Source organism: Hirundo rustica, chromosome 6, assembly GCF_015227805.2.
Source record: "Hirundo rustica isolate bHirRus1 chromosome 6, bHirRus1.pri.v3, whole genome shotgun sequence".
NCBI lineage: Eukaryota > Metazoa > Chordata > Aves > Passeriformes > Hirundinidae > Hirundo > Hirundo rustica.
Window position 1 is genome coordinate 12,197,000 of NC_053455.1, and position 24,149 is coordinate 12,221,148.

The window sequence follows — 24,149 nt, forward strand, 5'->3', positions numbered from 1 at the left end:
TTACAAGACTTACATTAAAAGACAAAATTGCATGCTTTCAAGATATGGAGTCACGTGCAAGAGTAAACAACAAAGTGCTTATTGACTCAGTTAGATGTTTGATCATTTCAAACCATACATTTAAGAACACCAATGTATCTTTGAATGACAAAATCTCAGCAGTGCCCCGACAGACTGACCATTTGTAAAGCGACTCAAAATTAAAACTAAAAAATAAAAATAGAAAATAAAAATCAAAGAGGCTATCTGAAGGAACACAACAGATGATCCAGCTAAAAGACAAAGACGATTAAAAAAGCAACAACAAAGACAGGAAAATAAAACCTCATATATACATACATATACCCGTGCATAGCATGAATGTTTCAGGTAGTTGCATTACTGAATTTTGGTGAACAAATCTGGCCAAAATTAAAAAGATATATACTTTATTACTAAAGATATTTGTGAAAATATAAAAGCTTTTTAATAAAAGAAAGTAAAAAACAGCACACAATGCTCTTAAGACAGAAACTGATGCCATTAATATTTTGTCTAGCACTCATTCTGACCCTCATTTAAATCAATTAGACTGAATTCAGAAATAACATATGACTTTAATTTCATTACGCCTCTGAGCAAAATACACTAATAACTTCAATTATTAGAGATATTGTGAAGTGGCGTAATAGTTTTGCCACCCGAAGTTGAGTTGAGAGGGATTTCTTTTTAAATTTACCTTCTAAATATTTTAAACCATTTTCTTTGAGAGACAAGTGTTACACAGAGCATTTAACTGAAGGTTCAATTCAGAGTTTGTGTGTGTGCCAGTTACAAACCATCACTGCCCCCCAACAGAACGCACAACATTAATTCCAGGCGACTGAACAATTTCCTAGGGGCCATGTGTTTAGAGCTTAGAAGAACAGGAATTTATCATATTAAAGTATTTTATTCTCCCTGCAAACAAAGCTCTTTATGTTTTCTTTGTTCCTGCTTCTTCCTTTTGATCTCCATTGTCAGAGTTTTGCACTATAGTAATTCTTTGCAATCTGCTGGGGGAGAAAGAATGACTGATTGTCTCCTTTTGAAAGGCAAAGTATGTGCAAGCCTGCAGCCTGCACCAGCATCCCTACTGGGAAAGGTACTGTCTGCATTCTCCTCCCTTAATTTTTTTTTTTTCCCCTTTTCCCCCTCAACTCTTGGAAACAAAGCTATCCTAGATGAGTCACAAAACCTTAGATTTTAATAGGGAACACAAAACATCACTTGTACACACTGGCCAAATTCCAAAGACAAATTTAGTGTTAAGCAGCAAACCTCAAGCCACGTTACATGCCAAAGAAAGAGTGCAGGGGGAAGGGAAAGTTCTACTCACGATACACTAAATTTATCTTATTTGGAATTAAAATTTCAAACAATTATTCTGAGCACAAAGTTCAGAATAAAACTATGGAAGCATTCAAAATGCTGTTACTCAAATTAGCTCATACACTTCTACATCACAGAATTAGTAAATATATTAAAATCGGATTTTCTGATCAAAGGTTTCTGGTGAAGATGACATGCAAACACTTTACAAAGCCAGGTAACTCTTGATTGTCTATCTGTGTCAGGTGACTGTTCAGCCCATCTTAGAATCACTCTAGCTCTCTGTTAGCCAGCTGGCACCCAGAACCCCCCAGCTGTGTTCATATGGCCCCAGAGCCTGAGTGCAGCAGCTCCTTTTGGTGCTTGACCACAATTTTTGGTCCCAGTACCACCAGCATCACCAGGCTTTCCACCCTGCACTGTATTACCACCACATACATTTATAATCCAGTTGATCCGTGTTTTGGATTTGTGCTTTTGCTCTATTCAAGTTATTTCAGTCCTTCCTTAACTTGGATAATTGGGCATTGACTGTATGAGATCTGAATGCTGAAGTGGGGTTTGCTGCCCTCGACTCTAATTGAAGTCAGAGTCAGTTGAGGTTATTCAACGCTTTGCAAGATCTGGATCTAATTATCACATTAGGCCCTATAAGAACCTACTGATATGCAGAGATACATGTTTTACATATGGAAAAGCAATATGCATAGAGGTTAAATGATTTGCATAAGGTCGCTGAGAGAATATATGGCAGAACTCAAATAAAAGCCTGCTAGTTCCACCCTTTCAGCCTCAAGCCTTTTTTATTACCTCCAATTTTATATTCCTGCCAGAAGAAGTCATTTCCATTTCAAATATTAAATGGGAAATCAGAAAATGTAGTGAACTCTGAACCACATCTCCTTGGTAATCCAGCGAGGCAGATAAGCCATATACCAACCTGTGGGTTCAAATAAGTTAACCAACGCATTTAATACAGCCGTTGTATGAAATGAGATTGTGTCTGCAGTAAGTACAGCTATCTCTAAGCAGGAGAATGTATGGATGCACACTTAGGCCCCCATGCAGACTATTTGCATATATTTACATAAATAATGCACAACAAACTGTTTCAAGGGACAGACTGACGTAATTTGAAATTGGACATCATACAAGACTTAACCTAAACCGTGCTAAGTATAGGAGAAGAGAGGAATCAGAAAATACTTGATTGTAAGCCCTCTTTTCATAAGGCAGTAAAACATTTGGGAAGGACTCCATTAACCTGTACTTTCTCTTGGACATACCCTCACAGTTAATAAAAGAATGAAAGACACTATTTTTCACTATTGCAATCATAGCAGATACTAGTCAGTTTCAACAGCAGATCAAAAGTTTAGAAGATAACTCAGCAAAAAATATTTTTTCCCTTTCTACTGTTGTTTTTAACTTTCATTTTTCAAACTCTACCTTTTCAATTGTGCACCTGTGTTGTATGGAAAAACTATTCAAACCATTCATATAAAAATTAAGTTTAAAAACATCTATAAACACTTAATACTATTTACAGCTGTTGTGTCACATGACCATTTTTTGGACTAAAGAATACCTACACTACAAATTAGCCACAGTTCTGGAAGCAGTTCATAACAAAAGAGCACTGCTTAGCAGAAATCAGAACTAAAAAAAAAAAACCCCGCTCAAGATTTCCCACCACCTGTAAACTGTGCAATATGGAGAGAAGCTTCTAACACAAATAAACAAGTCCTACCCCTTGAAAAAGGAAGCAATTTGATTTTGCTGATGTATTTCCATTACTATTTTATGCATAAACACATGCAGTTCTCAAAGGTAAAAGCATCCAGTATAAATACAAAGTGTGATCAAATTCATCTTAAGGATGCATAATGAATTATTCTACTTGACTGTATACAAGAAAGATATTTAGAGCATTTACTGTATCATCTTTGAATACTGAATATGTGGAACACCATTTACTACAAAACCCTGAAATCCAACCAGTTTTTCAAGGTTTACTATTAAATGATTACACAATAATTTACCAAAAAAAAGTTTTGTACAGTAATTAATCGATGAGGTTCTTACCATTCCACTTTATTCCTCTTGAAAGTATGTTTATAGGCATAGAAATCTGCTTTAATATAGTTTAATAAAGGTAACAATAAAGAACATTTTCACATTAAGGACACCAATACAGAATTTTAGAGCATTTGAAGGAAACAATAATTCTACAGCACCTGAATTTATAACTGCTTTTTTCAGGTCATGAAGCAATCCCACCCTCCTAAGCACCCTTAATAAGTGCTCACCTATTTACCTACGGATAAACTGTCCGTATATATTTTTTCTTTTCCAAAACTGAATATACATTTCCATGCTGCATATTTAAAGCACCTTTAACGTAGATTCTTCAGCACTGAGAAGGGACAAAGTGTAATAAAAGGACACTAAATACTTGCCCTGTGGAAGAATTTCTCACACAGGAACCAAGAGTCTAAAAATACTCCCTAATGATGCTCTCTAAGGACTCTCCCACTGGCATTCTGGGTATCCAGGCTGCACATGGGTCATGTGGAAGGGATACAGGGTGCCACTTATCTACAGGGATCCTAAGCTAAAATAATCCCTACAGGCTGCAGGCAATACCAGATGGTACACCTGAACTACATAAAGGCCTCCAAGAATAGAGAAAACATGAGTATGATCCTGACCAGCACTTCATCCACCCTACTCTGGGGCAGAAAGTCCTATGCTGACCCTTAAAGCATAGAGACTCAGGAATCACCCTCTGTACACAGGTGAAGTCTCCCAATGCCTGTGCTCTCATATGTTTTATAACTATTAATTGAAACTTGATTAGGAAGAATTAAATTATGGTAACTATTAAGAAAAAAAAAAATTGTGAAGAACAATTGTGTTTTTAAATTTAGCCTGTACTAAATAGTACTCCTTTTTAAAGACTAATACATTTCCTTTTTTAAAAGGAAAGTTCTTTCACCCATTTTCAAACTTCTGATAACATAAATCTAATAATGGAAGAGTTTGGACAGTATTTACTTTCCTTCTCTTCTTTTAAGGCTGATTCAGACGAGCCTGCCAAAGCCTACAGCTGCAGCGAGCTCCAGCTCATAAGAGCTGACAGAAGTTCATTTTTGTGATGTAAACAAATATGGTATTTTCCAATTTTAAGTGTGCACAGTGTAACTCCTCTGTACTCTGTAACAACAGAATCTGGAGTTTCTTGAAAATCAGTCCCCTTCAACACAGTAACAAAAACTGGCATATCCTTATCCACCATGTCCCCTTTGAGGAAAAACTCTCTTTACAAGAGAGACCTCAGGTCTTAGCAGGTAAGTGCCCTCATCTCTACAACTTACCCTCCCTCAGAGATGACAGCATCATCACTACAAAAAGATGAGGAGATACACAAAAGAAATGTATGAAAAAAACCCCAACTCAAACCCCAAATCCCACACTATTATCTTTTACACACATACCACACAGCAGATTAGCACCACAATAACTGACACATATAACTTGAACTCGCTTCACCCAATCCATTCCATTCCTTATAACGCAGATGTATAAAACATTTAGGCTATTTAAAAACAGCTACACACGAAGCAATTTGGGACAGAGCAATAATTTTTAAAAGGGCTTAATACATGCTAATGGTAAGATATCTAAAGATGGATGTTTTCATTTGCATAAATATGTGCTAGGCATAGAATTTTCCTCCTCCCTGAGATGCTGCTAACCCTGTGCATGCAGTTTATATGATAATTTTGTAAGTGAGAGAAAACCACCAAAGATAGCATACTGATTTGCAATGATAACACTGTTTCTCTGCAGACTATGTATTTTCTACTAGCTACTCAAAGAATTCTTGCACCACTTTTCACATCATGTTGGGCAACAGCACAGTAGAAATGTTTTATTCTCTCTATGCTAAATTCTGAAAAGCAAGAAATGAACACAAACCAGTAAGACCAAGCATTATGCATTCTTTCAATCCTCATGGTAATAACCTTAATTGTAATTAGAATGAATAAATTTAAAGCCTCTTAGAATGAAATCCAGCTCCTTTTCTTTCCGAACTAAATATTTAGACTGCTGCTTTGCAAGTAAGAGAAACGACATATCTAGAAGGTTAAAACAGGGACTATACCATGTTTTCAATTCCATGGTTCTAAGGTTTTTCATAGATGCTTACCTTTTCGCTGCTGGTGATACAGTGTCCTTTCTGGTTCCTGATGGAGAAGGTAAAGAGCCACTCGGTTTCTTTGGTAACACAGTTCCATTGTTAACTGTAGTCCTTAAAGGCAGGGTTTGTACCAGTGGTCTTGCTGTAAAACAAGTGTAAGATGAAATAATTGCCTTCATTTACTTTTCTGCGTTTTTCCTCGGCAAACAACACTAGAATATTTTAAATTTTCCATTTATTCTGCCTTTTTTGTGTCACTATGGCCAAATTCAGATGAGGGTTTTAACACTGAGGAATTTTCAGAAATTATTGTTATTATTCATAATAATAATACTTCTACCAAGTAAAAATTCTGTCCTATATCAAGGAGCTCAGTGGTAAGCGCAAAAGTTGTTGTCCTCAAAACCAATCCTGCTCTCAAAAGAGCATCAGTCTCTTGCCCACCTGGATAGCATCCAAAGGAGTGCTAGAAATGAAGCTGTCCCATTCATCCCACTTCAGGGATGAAGCTGTCATCCCAGAAACTCCTGCTCTTTATCCCTCAGTCTTCTTGGAGGTTTTCCACATGCAAATTATCTATTAAGAAATTTCTACTCCCCCCAAAAGGGTTTTTTTCAAAGAACGTAGCCTTATGTTTGATAGAAAGGATTTGTACCCTTTATTCAGAAAAAGCTACTGAAATCAGCAGAAGAGTGAAGGTAATAAACTGGCATTATCTACCTACATTCTTCTGATCAAACATTGGCTCAAAAAAAGGGATCTGCATGTCATAGCTGCAATTAAAATTGGAATAACAGAAAAGTCCCATTCAAGTAGTTAGAAGTTAGTTGCAAAATCAGTGTTTAAAACTGCAAGCAGTGAGTATCAACATGAAAACTACTGTGGATCATAGCCTTGAAACACACACCAACACAACCAGTGCTCTCTCTACAGCAGGGAAAAAAAGCATGGATCACTTGAAATTTGACAGGACTTTGTATTACAAGCCATTGTAAAGATGCCAAAAGCCTCTGGGTTCAGAGAAACACCACCTGAGAGAAGGCAGCAGTCACAAGTCACTTTAGGAATATAAAATTTCATTGAACTTTGAGAGGATAGCAGGGAGAATATCTATGAAATGCTCTTCAAAAAAAGACTGCCAAGGATAAAAGGCTAAACTGAAATAGTACCACTTGTATACAATTACAGGTCATATTGTAACAACATCTTATTGTAGCACTGACAGCAAGCATTTATTGACTTGTTCACCCTAAGTTTTCATATACTGAACAAAATGATAGATGTGAAAAACTGTGCCTTCAGAAGATTGTCAGTAACTATGGTCTACTAGAGAATGCAGCTTGCAAGACAAACTGGCTTGAAACTTTGTTAGAATACACACTTACTTGTAATGTATTTGTCATTTATTTGTTCGGAGGAGAGAAATTTAGAAAACTACCTATAATGGAAATACTGAAGGAATGAGGCTTACGTGGCTTAGAAGAGTAAAGGATGACAGGAAAGTCAACAAAGGAGATAAAAGAAGAAAATTTTCTCTGTGCTCACTAAGGGTGCCTTCCAGCCCTGCCCTGCATGTTTTAACTGACTAATGATGTCTTTAGAACTTATACAAAACATCTGCAGTTTACTTGGCTTTCCAAGCCTCTATTTATTTTTTTATTAATGAATTCAGGTATCATAATCCTATTTACTTTTTCTTTATTAATTTATTTTGTATAATAAAATATTTTTTCAGTGTTGTGCTGGAAGCTCTGCCGTTCGTTTCATAATTGCTGCACTGCTGTAATTAATCCATATGGATAAAACTGGTTCTGTTGTATTCTACAGAAGCACAGGCATCTACAGTTCAGAAGTTGTGGACCTGTCTCCTGGCAAGCTTTCTGTAGCTCACAAAACTTTAATGAGCTTTGAGAAGACAAGTAAGAACAGTAATTGAAGTTGAAAAAAAAAATAAAATATTTTCCTTATTTGAAGTTATTTAAGAATAATGCCTACTGAAGAGTAGCTGGAGTGAACTAGCTGGAGTCTGTTTACTCTCCTAACCTTAAGAAATTGAAACTAGCAGCAGCCAGGAATAAATCCTGCAGCCTTTAACAGAAGTTCTGCTTCAGATCCAGCACCATCCCACAACCCACACTTCTGGAAATAGAGATTTAAATGGTCAACTAGTGTAGAAAGCAACACCATGAAACTCCTGCACAAAACACAGAAATACTGTGCATCATTCAATAAATCCACTGTTTACTCAGGAGATACTTAGTTTTACTTACAACAGCTAGTTCACACCAGTGGTAACTGGCATCACTGTCACACAATCCCAAACACGTCATTGCTGTTAGAAGTCAGTAACACACTGCTACTACTGCTTTGTCAGTAATGTTTATTTTGGAAGTTCTTGTGCTTCAAGGTCTTACCTGTGGTAGCAGGACTGACAAGTTTATCAGCCTCAGCAGCAGCTTTTTTAATCATACTCTGATCTATGGATTAATAGGGCTGTTAAGTTTACAAACAAACCAATAATTGCAAAAGGAAAGAACAACAAACACAAGTCAAACAAAGGCAGGAAGCCATACTGAAACTCCACCAAGTAGTAGAATTAAATAAGGAAGGGGGAAAAAAACCCCAAAAAACTAAACAAAAACGCAAAACACCATTAGGGAAGGAGCTCCACAAATCGACAAGATAAGCCACTCCCCTTCCATGATGTAGGCTGCTTTTAATCTGCTTAGCTCAAGTTTAGAACAAGAACACAAGAACAAAAACAAAGCTCAAGATTTATCCATTATAGATTTGAAAGTCTGAAAATTGAAATCTTTACATTAATTTTAAATCTGAAATACTCAGAAAAATGAAGTCATTTGTCCCATGAAGATTCTTGTTCCAGACTTTATACAGTAATGGGGGATCCTGTTTTTCCAAAGGCACACCCTCCCAACACACACACTTAATCCTGATCTACTTCATCTATAGATCAAATGATAACAGCAGCATACAGTATGCTTCAAGCCCCAGGACACAATCTCTGTGACAATCTGTGCGATCAAATTCCACTTTTTAAAATTCCAAATGTGGAATTAATCATTAAACAATATAGGGAAAATAAATAGGTTTGGTCTATGCAGCCCAAGGAGTAAAGCATGAGAAGCCACCACTCCAGCTCCCCCCATATCTAAAAAAAAACCCCTCTCCCGAGAGTCTCCATCAGGAGCCCCCATAATGCTATTCCAAACTAAAATTGGTCTTATTCTAAGTAATTGAATACAATTGGTTATAAAATAGTTGTGCCTACTAAGGAATAATAGGCCATCGTGAAATTTATCATATTTGACAGAACAGCTGGAAAAAAACAAGTGATCAGACTACTTCAGATTCTCTTTCATGTTTATAACTCATGTTTAATAAGATTGACCATACACTAAAAGATACAGCTGATGTACAGCAAACTGGAATTTCTTTTCATAAACAGTCACAGTACCAACCTTCTCCACAAATTAGGTGGGTCTTGTTGACAAATACCAGCACTCATTCTGGTAATTTGCAATGGAAGAGCAACTGACATTTGTAGTTCTCTATTTGCATTATTACAGTAAAACTTCTGACACTGTAATTTCACACTCACATAACCAGCCATGCCATATTATACATGAAAAAAACCTTCACACACACACATAAATCCCACAAACAAAGAAACAACCCCCTAGAAAACCAGCCATAGAAGACAGGGGGATGGGCTTACAGCAGTTTTTCTTCAGTGTACATTGAACTATGGCTCTAATGGTCTGCCATGATCAAGAAGACATCTCCTGATTTAGAGTTCAACTCTGCTCAGACAACCCATGAAAATCTCGTTCGTATTTTGCTAAGTAAAGCCAGCAGGCAAGAAGAACAGATTTGGTTACAACTCAGTAATAATTACTAGACTTTATTTCCTCCATGCATCAGATAATATCTATTTCACAGGCAACATGAAGCCTCTTAATCCCTTGTAAAACCAGATTTGATGGAACATTTTATCACAGTGGAGGCTATCTTTAGTAACATTTAACTTATCTGATATTTTAAATTTTTTTCCTCAATAAAACAAAGACAAAATAAGGAGATTACAACAGAAAGGGAAGAGAACATGAAGACAAGATTGCAGATATTTGGTGCCTATTCCATCTGACAACTAGCATGAGACACAATCAACTCATTATTTGGCTCTGTAATACTGTCCCTTTCAGCTTTCCTCAGCTCCTACACAAAACTTTGTAACAAACATGACATCTCAGTTTAGCAAATTAAGTAGGTCTTACTTAGTCTGTTAAATCAATGACTAGAATTAAATATTTGCTGCAGGATCACAAATATATAACCGAGATCAAAGGAAGTCCTAACTTTAAACTGAGAAAATTATGAATCCATAAACACGCAACATAATTCTCATGAAAAGTAAGGTTTAATTAATTTTAATACATATCAGGACCCCAAAAGAAACAACTTTTTAAGTTAGACAACCGAGAGCCTTTGAAGTCAGTACTTTCTTTCACGTCTAGGTTGCCACTACTCCTACTCCTAAGTCCACCCTAAAATACCTTGTGTGTTTCTCTAAGCTGTGCACAGGCAGCCTGCCAGGCCTTTGCAGCCTCACACACTACAGTAAACCACACTGGTTGGGTTCTAATAAAACTTTACTCCTGTGAAGCATTGGATGTTCAGGTCCAGCTTTTCTGAACTGTGCACAGAAAAACTCATTCTTGCACAGCAGGAGCCACGAGAGAGCACACTGTGGCACGTGGGCACAGCACAGAATTCTGCCAAGCAGTGACACTTGTCACACCTTGCACCTTGCTGGCTCTGCTGCTCTGGAACAGGGTCAGGCAACAATCACAACTCTACCTTTCTTTTGTAACTGAGCTGCTGGTGTTGTACCATCTCCTTAGCCCTGTCAACTCTGCGCTAGCTTAGAGCTCTTTATGTCTGTATGATCCTTAAGACACATGACATTTTAAATTAAATGTTAATTTACATGGTACATTCTACTTAAGTTTAATTAATTTTTTAGGATAACCCCCCCAACCTATTAGGAGTTTCACCCAGAGAAGACAATGCCTTCCCTAAAGAGTTTATCATATATTTTGATCAGAACTAAGGAAATGGTAGCAGTGGTTAAATGTAGACTGTGGATTAAGCATTAGGGAAGGAGCTAAGAAAATGCAAATGCTTTGCTGCTGCATGTAAACTGTAGAAGGCTCACAGATTTAACCATCTGGATTTTTCTGTGTTCTTTTTAACAGGCTGAATTTCAAATGTATTTTATTTAGGTATTGATTTGTTGATTCTGAATATTTCAAGATCTAATGAATAACCTATTTTAATACATATGAAACACTCATTGAACTGCACTATTTTACATCTATCTGAAATGCAAACCTTTGGTAGGTCCTTTCTTGTTCTGCATGGCCTGCTGCTCCTCCGTAATATTCAAGCGTCGGACCACATCAGCAAGGGCAGATTTGAGCAGCTGGATGTCATCTTCCTGCATCTGGACACGCTGCTCCAGAGAGGCAATGCGATCTGTAACCTCCATACTGCTTGCAGCAGAGGCACTGTCATCTAAACAAAACAGCAGGAAAAAAACCATTACCAATAATGGATATCCATCCAGAAATACCCTTTGCAATTTGCTGCAGGTAAGAACAAGGCTTTTCTCAGACCTGATGACTTCTTGAGGAAGAAAGTTTTTAAATGACGAGAAGGAAGAGATGGAAATAAAAATAAATAAAAGATACATACGTAAGATGTGATGATGAGGTTGGCTTCAGGGCCAGTTGTTAATTGGGTTCCACTACCGATTATCTGCATGTCAGAACTGCAGTGATCAATCATCACCCTTCACTGTTCTGCTCAGCACAACATTCTGACACTGCTGTGCAGTCAGGTAGACAGCTATATTTTCTGATATGCTACACACCCTTCCAGATTTTTCTGTCTCATATGGGTCATAGAGATATATTATAAATACGTAAGTAACAGATAGGCTTACACTTTTTCAAGCTACCATACACAGACTGAAGAACAGATATTGACCCACCCTCCTAACCCCTAGTTTATACCAGCAGCTTTGAGAACATTCCCTCTGACTGAAATAAAACCCCAAATAAATTCAGAATTATTCAATAACTATACTCTAAGCCTCGAAATTATTAAAAGGGTCATTATTTTGCATACAATTCACCCATTATTTGGAAGTAACCCATAGAAGTTTCAAGACTGCAAATCCATGATGAGGACTACATGTTCTTTCCTTTCAAAACTACTAATAAGAATATTTTTCCTAAATGAGTACTTTTGTTCCTATCACACAGAAACACTGTCTTTTATTACAGTATTAAGTTAGGAGAAAGAAGAAGAAAGCAACACCAAAGACATCAAAGTCAGTACCAAATAGGGAAATGTGCAGTTTTTAAAGAGAATTACAAAGTTCCATTTAACTAGGCTCTGAAACCTAAAATATTGGGCACCAACTTATTGGATGATCTTAAGTAATGTAAGTCAAGTTTTCAACTCATGACTTAGTAAGTCACACTGTAACAAAAATGGATGTTTGTGCTACTATCTGCAAGCATAATTGACTGCTCCCTCAGTCCCAATGCAAGTCTGCAGCCTGTATGTCTTCTGTTAAAGCTGAGCTCTCTTTGTGAAGAGGGCAGTATTTGTTTTCATTTCTTGTGTTCTTAATTCTCCTCCATTCCAAACCAGAGTTTTCCACTTCTTTTGTAAAAGGGCACAATACAGAAGTTAAATGGTTTGTGTATAATAATAACTCCTGTTGAATTTTAAAACAAAGTTAAGTGTTTAAAAAAGGAAAAGAACTGTTTCTGAGTACATCTAAAAGCCTATCCAAAAATGTTAATGCATACAAACTTTTAATCATAGGGGGCTAGGAAAAAATGGCTTTTTTTTTTTTTTTTTTTTTTTTTTTAATCTATTCATCTCCAACCCACTCCAATACAGATTGGTTTTGAAATCTGTTCATCAGATCAGTTTTGGATTCCTCATCCCTCGCACCACCATTAGCTATCTGTGGTTATCAAAACACGAATAGAAACAGCTCAGAAACAATGTAACAATATTGACAGTCCATAAATAGCTACAGGCTACTATAGTTTAAAATGCTGCTAATTCTGCTCTAGGATTTTCAGACCTTATTTAAAATATCAACATTAGGAAATTATTAGGCTGAATATAGTAGTATGGTATCTGGTTCTGAATGAACTAAATCAGAACTCAAGTTCCTGAAAAATGTTAAAAACCATTCACCATGGTTTCCAAAGCTTTTCAAACTTTGGCCTAATCAGACTTCTGCTCAACACAGGACTCTGTCCTGTAGCTATTACAGGTAATTAGTCCCCAAACTCAGATTAGCAGCTATGCTGGCAGCAGTAAGAGCTGCCTGCAGAATTTAACCTTTCCTCTACAAACAAAAGCCCCACGCTGCTCTAATGACTTTACATTTTAACTCAGCTGGAAATAACATGGATTAGCATACTGGACAATAGGCAACCAAATCAAAAGCTTGATTTAACCAGTACAAGCCAAATTCAAACTTCAGCCATTCTGCCAAATTCAATATCATCAGGAATAGTTTTCCTGTGAATTCAGTCAACAAGAAATCACCAAATCCCAAAACCAGGACAGTAAAAGAAACCCAGGGGAAAATCAGTTAGTGTTGAAATTATCTACCCTTGCTACAAAAGAAAACATCCTCATTGAAGTATCCATTTCACTAATTTTTAAGTGTGTAGAAACAATAATTTTGCCCAGACATTAATTTTCAAGTGGTAAATCAGCAGCACTGGTTTATTTACAGTCCTGTAAGAATTCACTCCCACTAATAACTATTAAAATGGACAGTTCTCTTCCTTCTTCCCCCTTCCCCCATCTGCCACTGTGACTCTTCCCCTGACATCCTCACTGACCAACAGGCCCCAGCAAACCCTTTACTATGATCATTCTTGTAGGGTCCTGGCAACATAATCCTCATCTGTGCTGTAACTTAAAGCTTGTTTGGTTTTTATGGTTACCTCACTCGATGCAGCTCCCTTCCAAGTATGCAGAAAAAAATTAAAAAAAAATTAACAGCTTTTTAATTTTTTTTAAATTTTAACAGTAAGACCATAGCTGGAGATAAGATTGCTTACAATCCAGTACCACTTCACTTTACCTCCTCTTTGCGTGCATGTACAAGTAAGCCAGAAAAGAGGCACAGAATACAATAAAACTGCATTTTATGAAGAATGCAAAGTTTAATTATAACATAAGTATAACCTGTTTGTTATGCAAGTTGAGGATAGAATGTTCTTGCTATTGAGATCATTACATCCCAGTATGTTGAGCAATAAAGTTTCACCTTCAACACAGCCAAATAAGTGAAATGGTACTGTATCAGAAGAGAAAAAAACCAATGCTATAAACTAACAATACAACAAAAATGTCACTGCAGATGTCACCTACTCTGCCCACACAAGCAAGAGTGGTATTGCTAGCCTAATTTGTGACCTGTCTCTGCAGTGTACCACTCATCCTCACAGCAAAGGACATTTGCAAGGAATATTCTAGCACATATTTGTAATGAAATTTGGAAAGACATATGAAGCAGACTGCAAATCCAGACAAATTGCCTTTAAGTGTTAGACCTCCTTATCAGTCACTACCATCCCTTGCCCATGGATGGACAGAACAGACATCTCACCACCTCCATGGGCAGCATCAACAGCACCACAGAATAAGTCATTACCTTTTTTCATCAATGGGAAGAAAAAGGACCTGACGGTGAAATTTACACAACATGTTTTTAGAAACCTGAAATGAGTCCCTTTCTACAATGTTCATTTCTTTTCATCAGTTTCAAGGCAAGTTTAAATCAGTGTCTCAAACATGTAAATCATAGAATGGTTTTGTTTGGAAGGGACCTTGAAGATTCCTGCCCACCTGCAATGGGCAGGGACTGAATCTCCGTCTCATGAGATAAATGCCACCAACAATGTCCAAAACTAGATAAAACAAGGAAGTATCAATTCAGATGCCTGATTTTTCATTGCAATATGTATTTGTGGCAAAACTTGGAGAAAAGAGTAATTTATAATTTTTGCTTTGCTGAGATTCTACAAGTTTGAAAGGGAAAACAGTAAAAAAGAGGAACATACTACATGCCTCTCTAAATTGTCCAACCAGCTAATCCATGATCTCATAGATTGGAAAGATTTCTCATGGCAAACTAAAAGACAATACTGAGTCAGATGATTAATCTGCTTCCAGAGTGTATTCCAGTTTTACAGCAATTTATTACTTGAGCTTAGCCAAATGTGAAGAAACAGCTGAAGCAAAGCCAAAACCAGGACGTGCATGCTGTTTACAAGACTGATTTCAGTACTATTTCATTGTATGCAGGCTAAAGCTAAATTACATACTTACACCATTAGTTAGAAGGAAGCCTATTGGACACATACTATTTTCTATAGATTTCCACCTTCTGAAAAACCTAAATCTTAACTGTATGTTAACATGCATGAAATAATTAAAATAAGACTTGGCATTCACCTCCCCCAGAAGAACAACTTTATTAAATATATTCCACCTTTGCATTATGCAGACATTAGTTTTGAGGCTGTCTTGTCCAGCTCAGACCACAGCAGTTGACCACGCAGTGGAAATATTAGGCACTGATTCTTGAAAGACTGGCAAAGAAATTTGAGTTTATTCAATCTGCATGGCCTCTTTGGAGCACCAATTAACAGGATAAAACTGTACATCAAGTACTTCCAAAACTGACTGCAACTATGGTTGCTAGACACTTTTTTAATAATCCATTTTAAAAGCAGCATCTCAAAATCTTTGCAGAGTTGTCCTTGTGTTTAGGCACTCTGCAAGACATCAGGAAAGAAAATGCAAGCCTTCTGAGGACAGCAAACCCCAGCAGTGGTCTTTGGCAAAAACTAAAGATAACCCACATGACGGAAAACATGGCAAGGGATGGCAGTGGAAAGCCAGCATCACCCGCACACAGAGCAGCTCTTCTTCTAGCATAAAGACATAGACTGTGCCAGCAAGCCTGCAATGAGCTCAGCTGGTAGGAATACTTTCCATCACTGAGAGATTTCATTAAGTGTATCACGTTCTGCACTTCTCCTGAAATTGGTTGGGACAAGTATTTACATTCCTTGGAAATAGCTATGAACTTCAGGGCCACCACTACAGCCATATTACACTGCACACGGACAGAAAGGAATTCTCTACCCTCTAACTAACTCTAACTAGAGTTAGAGGGTGGAAAATCAGCTAACTCTATGGCAGAACACAGCAGCTGCTGAAAAAGCCATGCCATCAAAGGAGAGAAAGTTAAAAACTACATTTAGGAAAAAATAAGCAAACAAACAAACAAAAAAAAGCACAATCCTGCAGATTAGGAGATCTGAATTTGACCCAGTGTACCAGCAAGCAATTAACAATGAAGATCCTACACTTCCAGGAACATCCTTCTACCCATAAAGGCCCATGGTTTTGCACTCCATTAACTGCAAAGCTGTCACATGTGGCACATGTCACTTGGCACTCGTATGGCAAGTTCCCTTCCTCCTGCCCACATCATCACTGAGATCTCATGCAAGTAACTGAGATACTTCAACTACTTCCTTCAAACATCCTGGGAGTAACACTACCACTAACTTTCAAATGACCTCTCTGTTTCACTCCTTTTGATACCGTATGTTTAGCTTGAAACTCTAAGAGAGCAGAAAAACATCCCTCTGCAGCAGACATCTATGCCTTTGAAATCCTGCCCTCCCTTTTTTGGTTCATTTCATGCATCTTTGAGTCTGGGCCACAGAACTCAGGCAGACAAGCTATTTGATAGGTACAGGTTTTCTGAATTGACAGCAACAGGGAGGAAAAAAAAACCTGGTAAGAGAGAGTCATCTAACTTCTCTCAGAATGAACACAAGCAATTCACTGTAGCACCGAAACAGGAGAATGCAGCCACAACACTGTTGCCAGGCTTTGAAGCAAGATTGGAAAGTACCAAGTATTCTCCTTGTATCAATTTCTGTGGCATAATGTCAGTGGTCATTCGCAGACCAGAGTCTCTGTTCGAGGGAACAATGGGAAAATAAAACAGCAGGTTTAGTTTCCTTTGACAACGCCACGCCAAGCTCCTTTGTTTAAAAGATTAGTGTCGACAGTATTTCACAGACTAAATATCGTTCCTCTGCTCACTTTTCTAATGCAAAACACTGTACCGTACCTGAAACACAGCAGCAGCCCTCCAGGCTCGTCTCCTGGGGACAATGACAACACATATGGGCAACAGCTTATCATAAAGTCTGGTACATATTGGACTGGTCTGCCAGATTAGAGCTTTCCACTGTGAGAAGCAAGTGGATTTAAAGCCCAGAATAATGTTATCCTATTTAATCTTGTTAGTTTGTGTGGTTAGGGGAAAAAAAAAACAAAACAAAACAAAACAAAAAACCACTAAAAACAAAAACAAAAAACCAAAACAGGCAGAATCTTTTAATTGCTGGTAAAACTGTAAACATTGTTGCTTTACGTGAAGTTTTGGAAATCGAAACTGGTTGCCCACTGAATGTCTAAACATCTAACTATTCTGATATAAATGCGTATACAACAGGATAAAAGTTCAAGCATCAAATATACTTTCTGAGATGGAAAATTTTGATTATGAGGAACCAGAAATCATATCTAATATTTAAACCCAAGAGCTACAGGAACAATGTCATGCCTATCTTATGTGTGTATACACACATACGGTTTTTGAACAGGTGGGACAACTTTTCAGTTCATTCTATATTCTAATGCATGTTCTAAAGAGTGATTAGCAATGCAAGGAGATGCCCTAGTTGGGTACAATCAGGTACATCTCACATTAAGTAATCTGAACAGCCCAGATTAGTTTTTCCATGTCCTCACAAGGTATGTATGTGTAGGAGGAAATGGGAAGAAAACTATCCCACACATCTGCCTAATGCCCTATTCTGGATGTACTGGGAATCACAGTAGCAATAAAGCATCATCTCATGAGAACAGATCACTTCTAAACTACTGTAATAAAAAAAATAATAATACAAATAATTTTTGTCAACTAATATGAACTACAGATGGTTATTTTTATGAACAGTATTTTCACTCCTCTAATACAGCTAGCTATTGCAACCCAGCATTTATAAAATCTTATTACTGTATTTCCCAACACTCACTGAGGAATAACTCATCCTTTTACAGTTTTACCATTAGAAGCCTAAAGATAGGAAATACAATTTCTTGAAATTTGTGGCAGAATTTGAAAGGATAAATCCATAATAGCAATCATCGTTCAGAGCCTCACAGCTGGGAGTACTGCATTCATTAACAAAATGGGAGAGAAGAAAATGATCTTAACATTCTCAGAAAGTTCCTCGTGACTAATCAGTTAGGAATCACTGCAGCAAAATTATAAGCATGTGCCCTTGACCTGCCTGTAGCTGTCAAGCTACAGCCAGCAGCTTACTATTCTTTCCCAAGCAGATGGTAAATGAGCTTCAACTTGGAAATCAACAGTTAAAAATTATCTTCCCCAATAGTGCTTAAGAAGATGGAAGAAATTTTTGAAACATCAATAAATTAGAGGAATTTTACCCAGAAGAGGTCTATCAACATAAATGCTTTAACAGTGCAAAGCTACTGTGCTGTCTCTGTTGAACACAGAAGTCAATAGAAAATGTTTTAGCCAGTTGTGATTCCTCTTGATTATGCTGGGATCAGCCCATACCATTGGAAAAAACCTCCAAACCCCAGCACTGCAAACAGAAACCAGGAGAGTAAAGATAATATTCTGTGCATAACACTAACGTAAAGATTGTAGTTTGAAAAGGAAGTGACTCCACGGCACTGGAGTTAAGAAGTTGAAGATGCAGCCTAACAAGAACTTGCTGATAAAGGAACCAGTACAGTAATTGAGGTATCAGGGCAGAATAGCTGGGCTGTGTTTTACCATCTTATATTCTCAGTGATGGGCTGAGAGTGTACCTGCATCATACCCTTAAAACAAGAGAAGAAAAACAGATTGAGGAACACAGAGCATCTCCAATGACTCTCCATCTCCATGTCACAGCTATGGCTCAATGTCCAAGTCATCCAGCAAGAGCTAGGAAGGAATGAATGCAAATTCATTACACGATGTAAGGTAAAAAACCTTCAGCTTTTGTTTAGCACTACTAGACAAAAAGAACCAATTCAAGAGATTTGCTTCTCTTAAATATACTTTAAACCACATGCAAATAAACATCACACATCAGTTCACAAAAAACGTTCTCCTAGAAACTGTAGTGTTTAGTTCAATATCTTTTCACTGCTGTAAAAAACTGGATGTCTCCATTTGAATCTTCAACTATGCCATATACATAAAAGCAGAAAGATTTACTTCAGTCAGGAGAGATTCAAAAGGCAAGAAAATGGATTTTAAACACCTTTTAAAAGTTACCAATGTCAGCCCATGGTAATGTACTACAAGCCAATTTTATCTTTTTCTTGTTTGTTGTGTATGTAAGTTATTTTGCAAATCAAGAAACCCTAAGATATATCAGCCAGTAGCTCATCTGCAGTCAAAAGCAGCCTTCATGTTACATTAGGGACAGGACCATCTAAACACTTCAGAAACAACTTAGGTCAGCATACATTTTGTCATTTTCCTGATTTCCAAATCCAATATTAAAATGGCAACTGATCCTCAAATTTACTTAGACCAGTAGCTTTTTACCTATATTTTTAAAATAATCTAGAGTTCAATGGAAATTATAATTTTTTTATATATATGGCTTTTTAAAAACAAATTGAAAACACAAACTTCAGAAATACACAAGCAATTAAACATTTTCCATTTAAGAAATCACAAATTTACTAAACTGAGACTGCATCAATAGCAAGTAATGCATAGTTATCAATTTGAAATAGTTTGTTTTGTCTTATTTCATAAGTATAGCCTCTGAGAAATAAGAATTGGAAAATCTCAGCCTCTAATCAATAGTGTTTATTTGTAAAATAAATACCACTCCCAAACATTCTACATTTACATTTCTTAAAGGCTTATCAGCTTTACTTATTGTTTTCTGTAGACTCAAACAAAGGCACACTATACAAAGAGAATAAAACACTCTTCCTGCACCTGCAGAAGGGGCCATTGATGTCTAAAGCAGATTTATCACTTTCTCAAACTCTGGGTACTTGCTCCCAGCTAATGGCTTTACTTTCAGCAGTGGTCTGACTTTTCTTTAGAACTCTGTACCTCGTGAATATTTTAGTTTCTAAAATTAATGCAATGCTAGGCTTCATTACTGGTTGTCACAAAGACAAATCACAATCTAAATATTTAAAGGAAAAATTATTTCAAATTTAGAAAACTATTATAAGTCTTCTTTTAAAACCTGTCTTGTTCAGTACTGTCTCTCACAGGAATGTAGAATTTTTTCTAGATTGGGCAGTTAATCTACTGCACGTGAGTACTTGAATTAACTAGCGATAGCCTTGCTTGGATGGCAGAGATAAAAAAGCATCCAGGATGCCCATAACAGACTGGAATTTTACCCACAGTTAGGATTAAGTTTTCCCTTCATTTAATTCTGACAAATAGAATACAATATAATAATATAATTATCAGTAATACACTTTCTTACTGTAAAATCTTCCCATTACATATTCCCACCCTCCAGAAAAAAATCCTTTGCTGACATAAATGCAGAAAGAACAAAGTGCTCTTACCAAGGACTCAAACACAGCCAGAGAAACCACATTTGATACAGTGTTTGACGTCCTGGTATTAACCAGGAAGATGATGGCTTAAGACTGGCCAGGACAAGGAAGAAAAACATCCCTTTATTTTCTACCCTTAAATAAAATATGAATTCAGGTTTATTTCAGGAAACAGAAAAACACACATAATCGGAAAAATTATTAGTTGGTTAAAAATGCAACTCCTCTAATGGAAGACAATTTGTATTCTTTTTTTTTTTAAATTGGGTTCCCTAGCATGAGATCATATTCTTATTTCACCACAATAGGATGCACAGCATTGTCACAAATTTCACCCAGCTGCAGTGCCATTCCCAGCACACTGTGCAAGTGTGGTCCTGCCGCCCTGTGAGAACAAGCAAGTTTATTCCAAGGCTTGCCGCATCCTCCACAGTACTTGGCAGTGCTACAGCATGCACGTTGCCTATTTTTAAAAGAAACTCAGGCTTTCACAGAGGAGGAGATGGAGGAGACAGAAATAAACTATTTTACATCTTTCACATTGGGTGAAAAAAGTTTACAAATACGCTTTGATCAATGAATGCAATATTGTCTCTTCCCAGGCCTACGGAAAGCCGTCAGTAAAAGCGACAGAGTCAGCAGATGTCTGGTCCGCCCCTGGCTGGGAAGAAGCCCCAGGCCAAGGTCCAAGCAGAGCCTGGCTCAGACTGTTCCTCTCCTTCAAGGACTTCGTGGGACTGATTTCCTTCTGGCGGCAGTCAGTACTTCTCCCGTATGAGTTTTCACTCGAGAGATTAGATGCGCAAAGGCTGTGCAGAGCAAATCCTTTTCCAAAAGCCATCTCCTAATAGCACTGTGCTGAAGGACTAGCGTGAACAAACCCTGCAGAAAGCCTGGCTGATAATGCTCTTGTAGCCCCGTGATTACTAAGAATCTGAGCTTCAACCTCCATGATAAGGTGGAGCCTATCAGCAAAGACAAACCTTTGGCAAAGACAAACCTTAGGCTAATACGGCCATTCAGCTTTAGGGCAAGAGTTCTCTTATGCTTTTTAGCTCTGGATGTGGGTGGAACTCATGTAAGTCAGACTTCTATATGCAAGTGTATGGACACAGGTCAAGTACAGCCACTTCAACTAAATGAATCTAGTATTTTAAAGGCGCTGTTTAACAATGCAATCTTTACTTACAATTCAAGAAGGAACATTTTTTAAAGCAGTCCTGCACATAGACGAGTGGCCTATAAGTATGTAAAGATTATTGCAGTGATAAGATTTGCCCAAAACAACATTCAGGTACAATAAACTTCCTTAACACAGCACAGAGAAGTGATTTCCATGAGCAGTAAACTGAGCACCACATTGAAGTTGAAAATAACCAGATTTATGAGACATGGAAAAAAGTTCAAACTGGTTGGAAAACATTTCTCCCAACTCCACTGAAGAGATAGTTCAGAAAACAGTATCTGCTCGTAGCACAACAAATTTTTAAGTAAGCCACGGCAAGCAGGAGATGCCTTTTTCAAAATACTCTTCATTTTAGCAGAAGACAGTCAAGATTAAAGCCTAGTACAATACAGCTTCATCACAAAAATACTTAGTTAAATAAAAGCCACATACTAAATACATAAGCTCATGGTAAGATACACAAATCACATGGTCATATTTTAAATATTTAACATGACCACTTAGGAAACCCCCCAGAAGTCAGGCTCTTTCCACGGCAGAGAAGTCCAACCCTCAGAGTTACAGCTTCCCTGAGCCAGTGACCCAGCTCCTCACCCTCAATGGTTTTATTTGTAACAGTTTCCAAATGTTGATTCTTCACCAAAAGCAAGGATTCGGTATTCCCAAAGCCAAAAGTTGAAAAGGAAGGAAAACTTATCCAGCTGATCAGGAATCCTGTTACACTTACACCAACAAATAACTGTTGTAGCAGTGAGTGCCACTAAGACAAAGGGGTCACGCACTCAAGCAAATCTATCCACACCTCTCTTTTTCTTCCTTTTAGATGGAAACAAGATAGCTTCATATGTCCGCTACCCAGTAAAAAAACCCAACAAAACCTAAAGCAAAGAAACAAACAACTTGCTCCTCAAAAAATCCACATAAGAATAAACCCAAACCCAAATAGTTAACTGAAAACCACATTTTGAACAGTTATTCACAGAGTGTGATAGTTCCTGCTTCTCTAATCATTAAAAAAGGAAAATGTTTTTGTCTACTGTATTACAAAGTAGTTCAATACCCTATTAGCTCACCTTGCATGAAAAAGAGGCTTTTGAACTGGACATCAAATTTACTGGTTTCATATTTACTGCATTTCAAAATTACATTAAATATTTTAATTGGATTTATCTCACTCCAGGAAAATCTGTCTTCTGAAATGAATGAGGCCTAATTTCTACAAAAATTACAGGGAATTATTAAGTAATTAAAAGATCTTATAATACATGAATAAAACAGTTTTGTTTTAAGCTTCATTATTCAGCCTTAATTCACATATTTCCTTACTTCACAGAGCTTAAAAAGGAAAACTTAATAATTTCTCTAATTTTTTTCCAGAGGTGCTAGGACTTTCTATCTGTTTGGCACTTCATCCACAAAACAACCAACAGCAAGGTGAGTGCATTAGCATCCACGGATCTGTACCAGATGATTAAAAAAACTCATTTTGTTTCACGGACAACTGTTTACAGCAGAAAAAAAAGCAAGTCCCAAGAATTTTCAAAGCATTTCCTCACAAACCCTCCAAGAGACTACCCTCTCACGGTGCTACCCTCTTCAACCTGCTCAGTGGTTGCTGAGGCACCAGAACAGAGTGCCCAGAGAAGCTTCAGATGCCCCATGTTTACAAATGTTCAGGGTCAAGTTGGACAGGGCTTTGAGAAACCTGATCTAATGGAAGGCGTCCCCTACGTCCATCATCAGTAAACTCTACCCAGCCCTACCCCTGCAGCCCTCAGTCAGGGCGGTTCTGTGGGGCTAAAGACCATGCAGTCAGGCATGGCAAAGGCTGGAGGACATTCAGTTGTGCTGCTGCGACCTGGACACAAAGCCTGATCAGCATCAGTGCTGTGAGAGATTACAGCACACTCAGCAGAAACATCTGCCATTCTGGCAGCTCCCAACAGATTTCTGAAGGATTTGGAGCCTCGCAAACAGGACAGGGCAGCAGTGGGGTGAGAAAAGGGTCCCCCCAACAGTTCTGAGTCATCCAGAACTCAGCCTGACCACTCAGGAAATCAAAATGGTACTAAAAATTTGCAAAGAAAATAATATCTAAAAACTGCCAGCACAGACCAGGCCCCCACAACTGCCTCTTGACTGCCCACAGACAAGTCTCTGCAATACAGGCAGCTGTAGCTGCTCCCACCTTCACAGAAGAGATTGCCCCGTATGTCAAGTCAGTACATGCAGGGATGCCTTCACATCTGAGCTGCACTCAGGAGTCATGGCCCCAGGACACAGGGTGAGTGACTGACACCAGCAGGTACTGGAGAGAGCTGACAGCACTGCCAGGCTGGAAGCTCAGTGGGCTTCAGCAGGTAGGACTGGGTCTCCATTTGTCATGGGAAAGAGCTGGGATCCAGTGTGCAATTGGAAAGTATGGAATCAGGCTCCCATATGGCACAGTACGCAGAACATGGACAAAATCCAATGCAAGCAGCCAGAAACATGGCAATAGGAGAGGGGCAGTTGCCACTACCCGAACGCAATTCTGCTGACACCACTATATTTGGCCTGTTGATGATACCCTGACAAATTAAGCTGAAGATCCCTGGATCCTACAGGAATACTAAGTGCCATGTATTG

General features: G+C 37.8%; 1 protein-coding gene across 17 annotated transcripts in view; it reads right to left on the minus strand.

The window, feature by feature from the left end:
• Positions 1–24,149, minus strand: part of EML1 (EMAP like 1) — a 122,640-nt gene that overhangs the window by 41,185 nt on the left and 57,306 nt on the right. For 10 of the 17 annotated variants that reach the window (XM_040068711.2, XM_040068712.1, XM_040068716.2 and 7 more), the window contains exons 2-3: positions 10,967–11,149; positions 5,564–5,696 (exon numbers count right to left, since the gene is read on the minus strand). In XM_040068711.2, the coding sequence (XP_039924645.1) occupies positions 5,564–5,696; positions 10,967–11,149 (316 nt within the window). Of the gene's footprint in view, positions 1–5,563; positions 5,697–7,968; positions 8,032–10,966; positions 11,150–24,149 lie in introns of all 17 variants that reach the window. The other 7 variants (XM_040068702.2, XM_040068714.1, XM_040068713.1 and 4 more) reach the window with 1 other exon arrangement.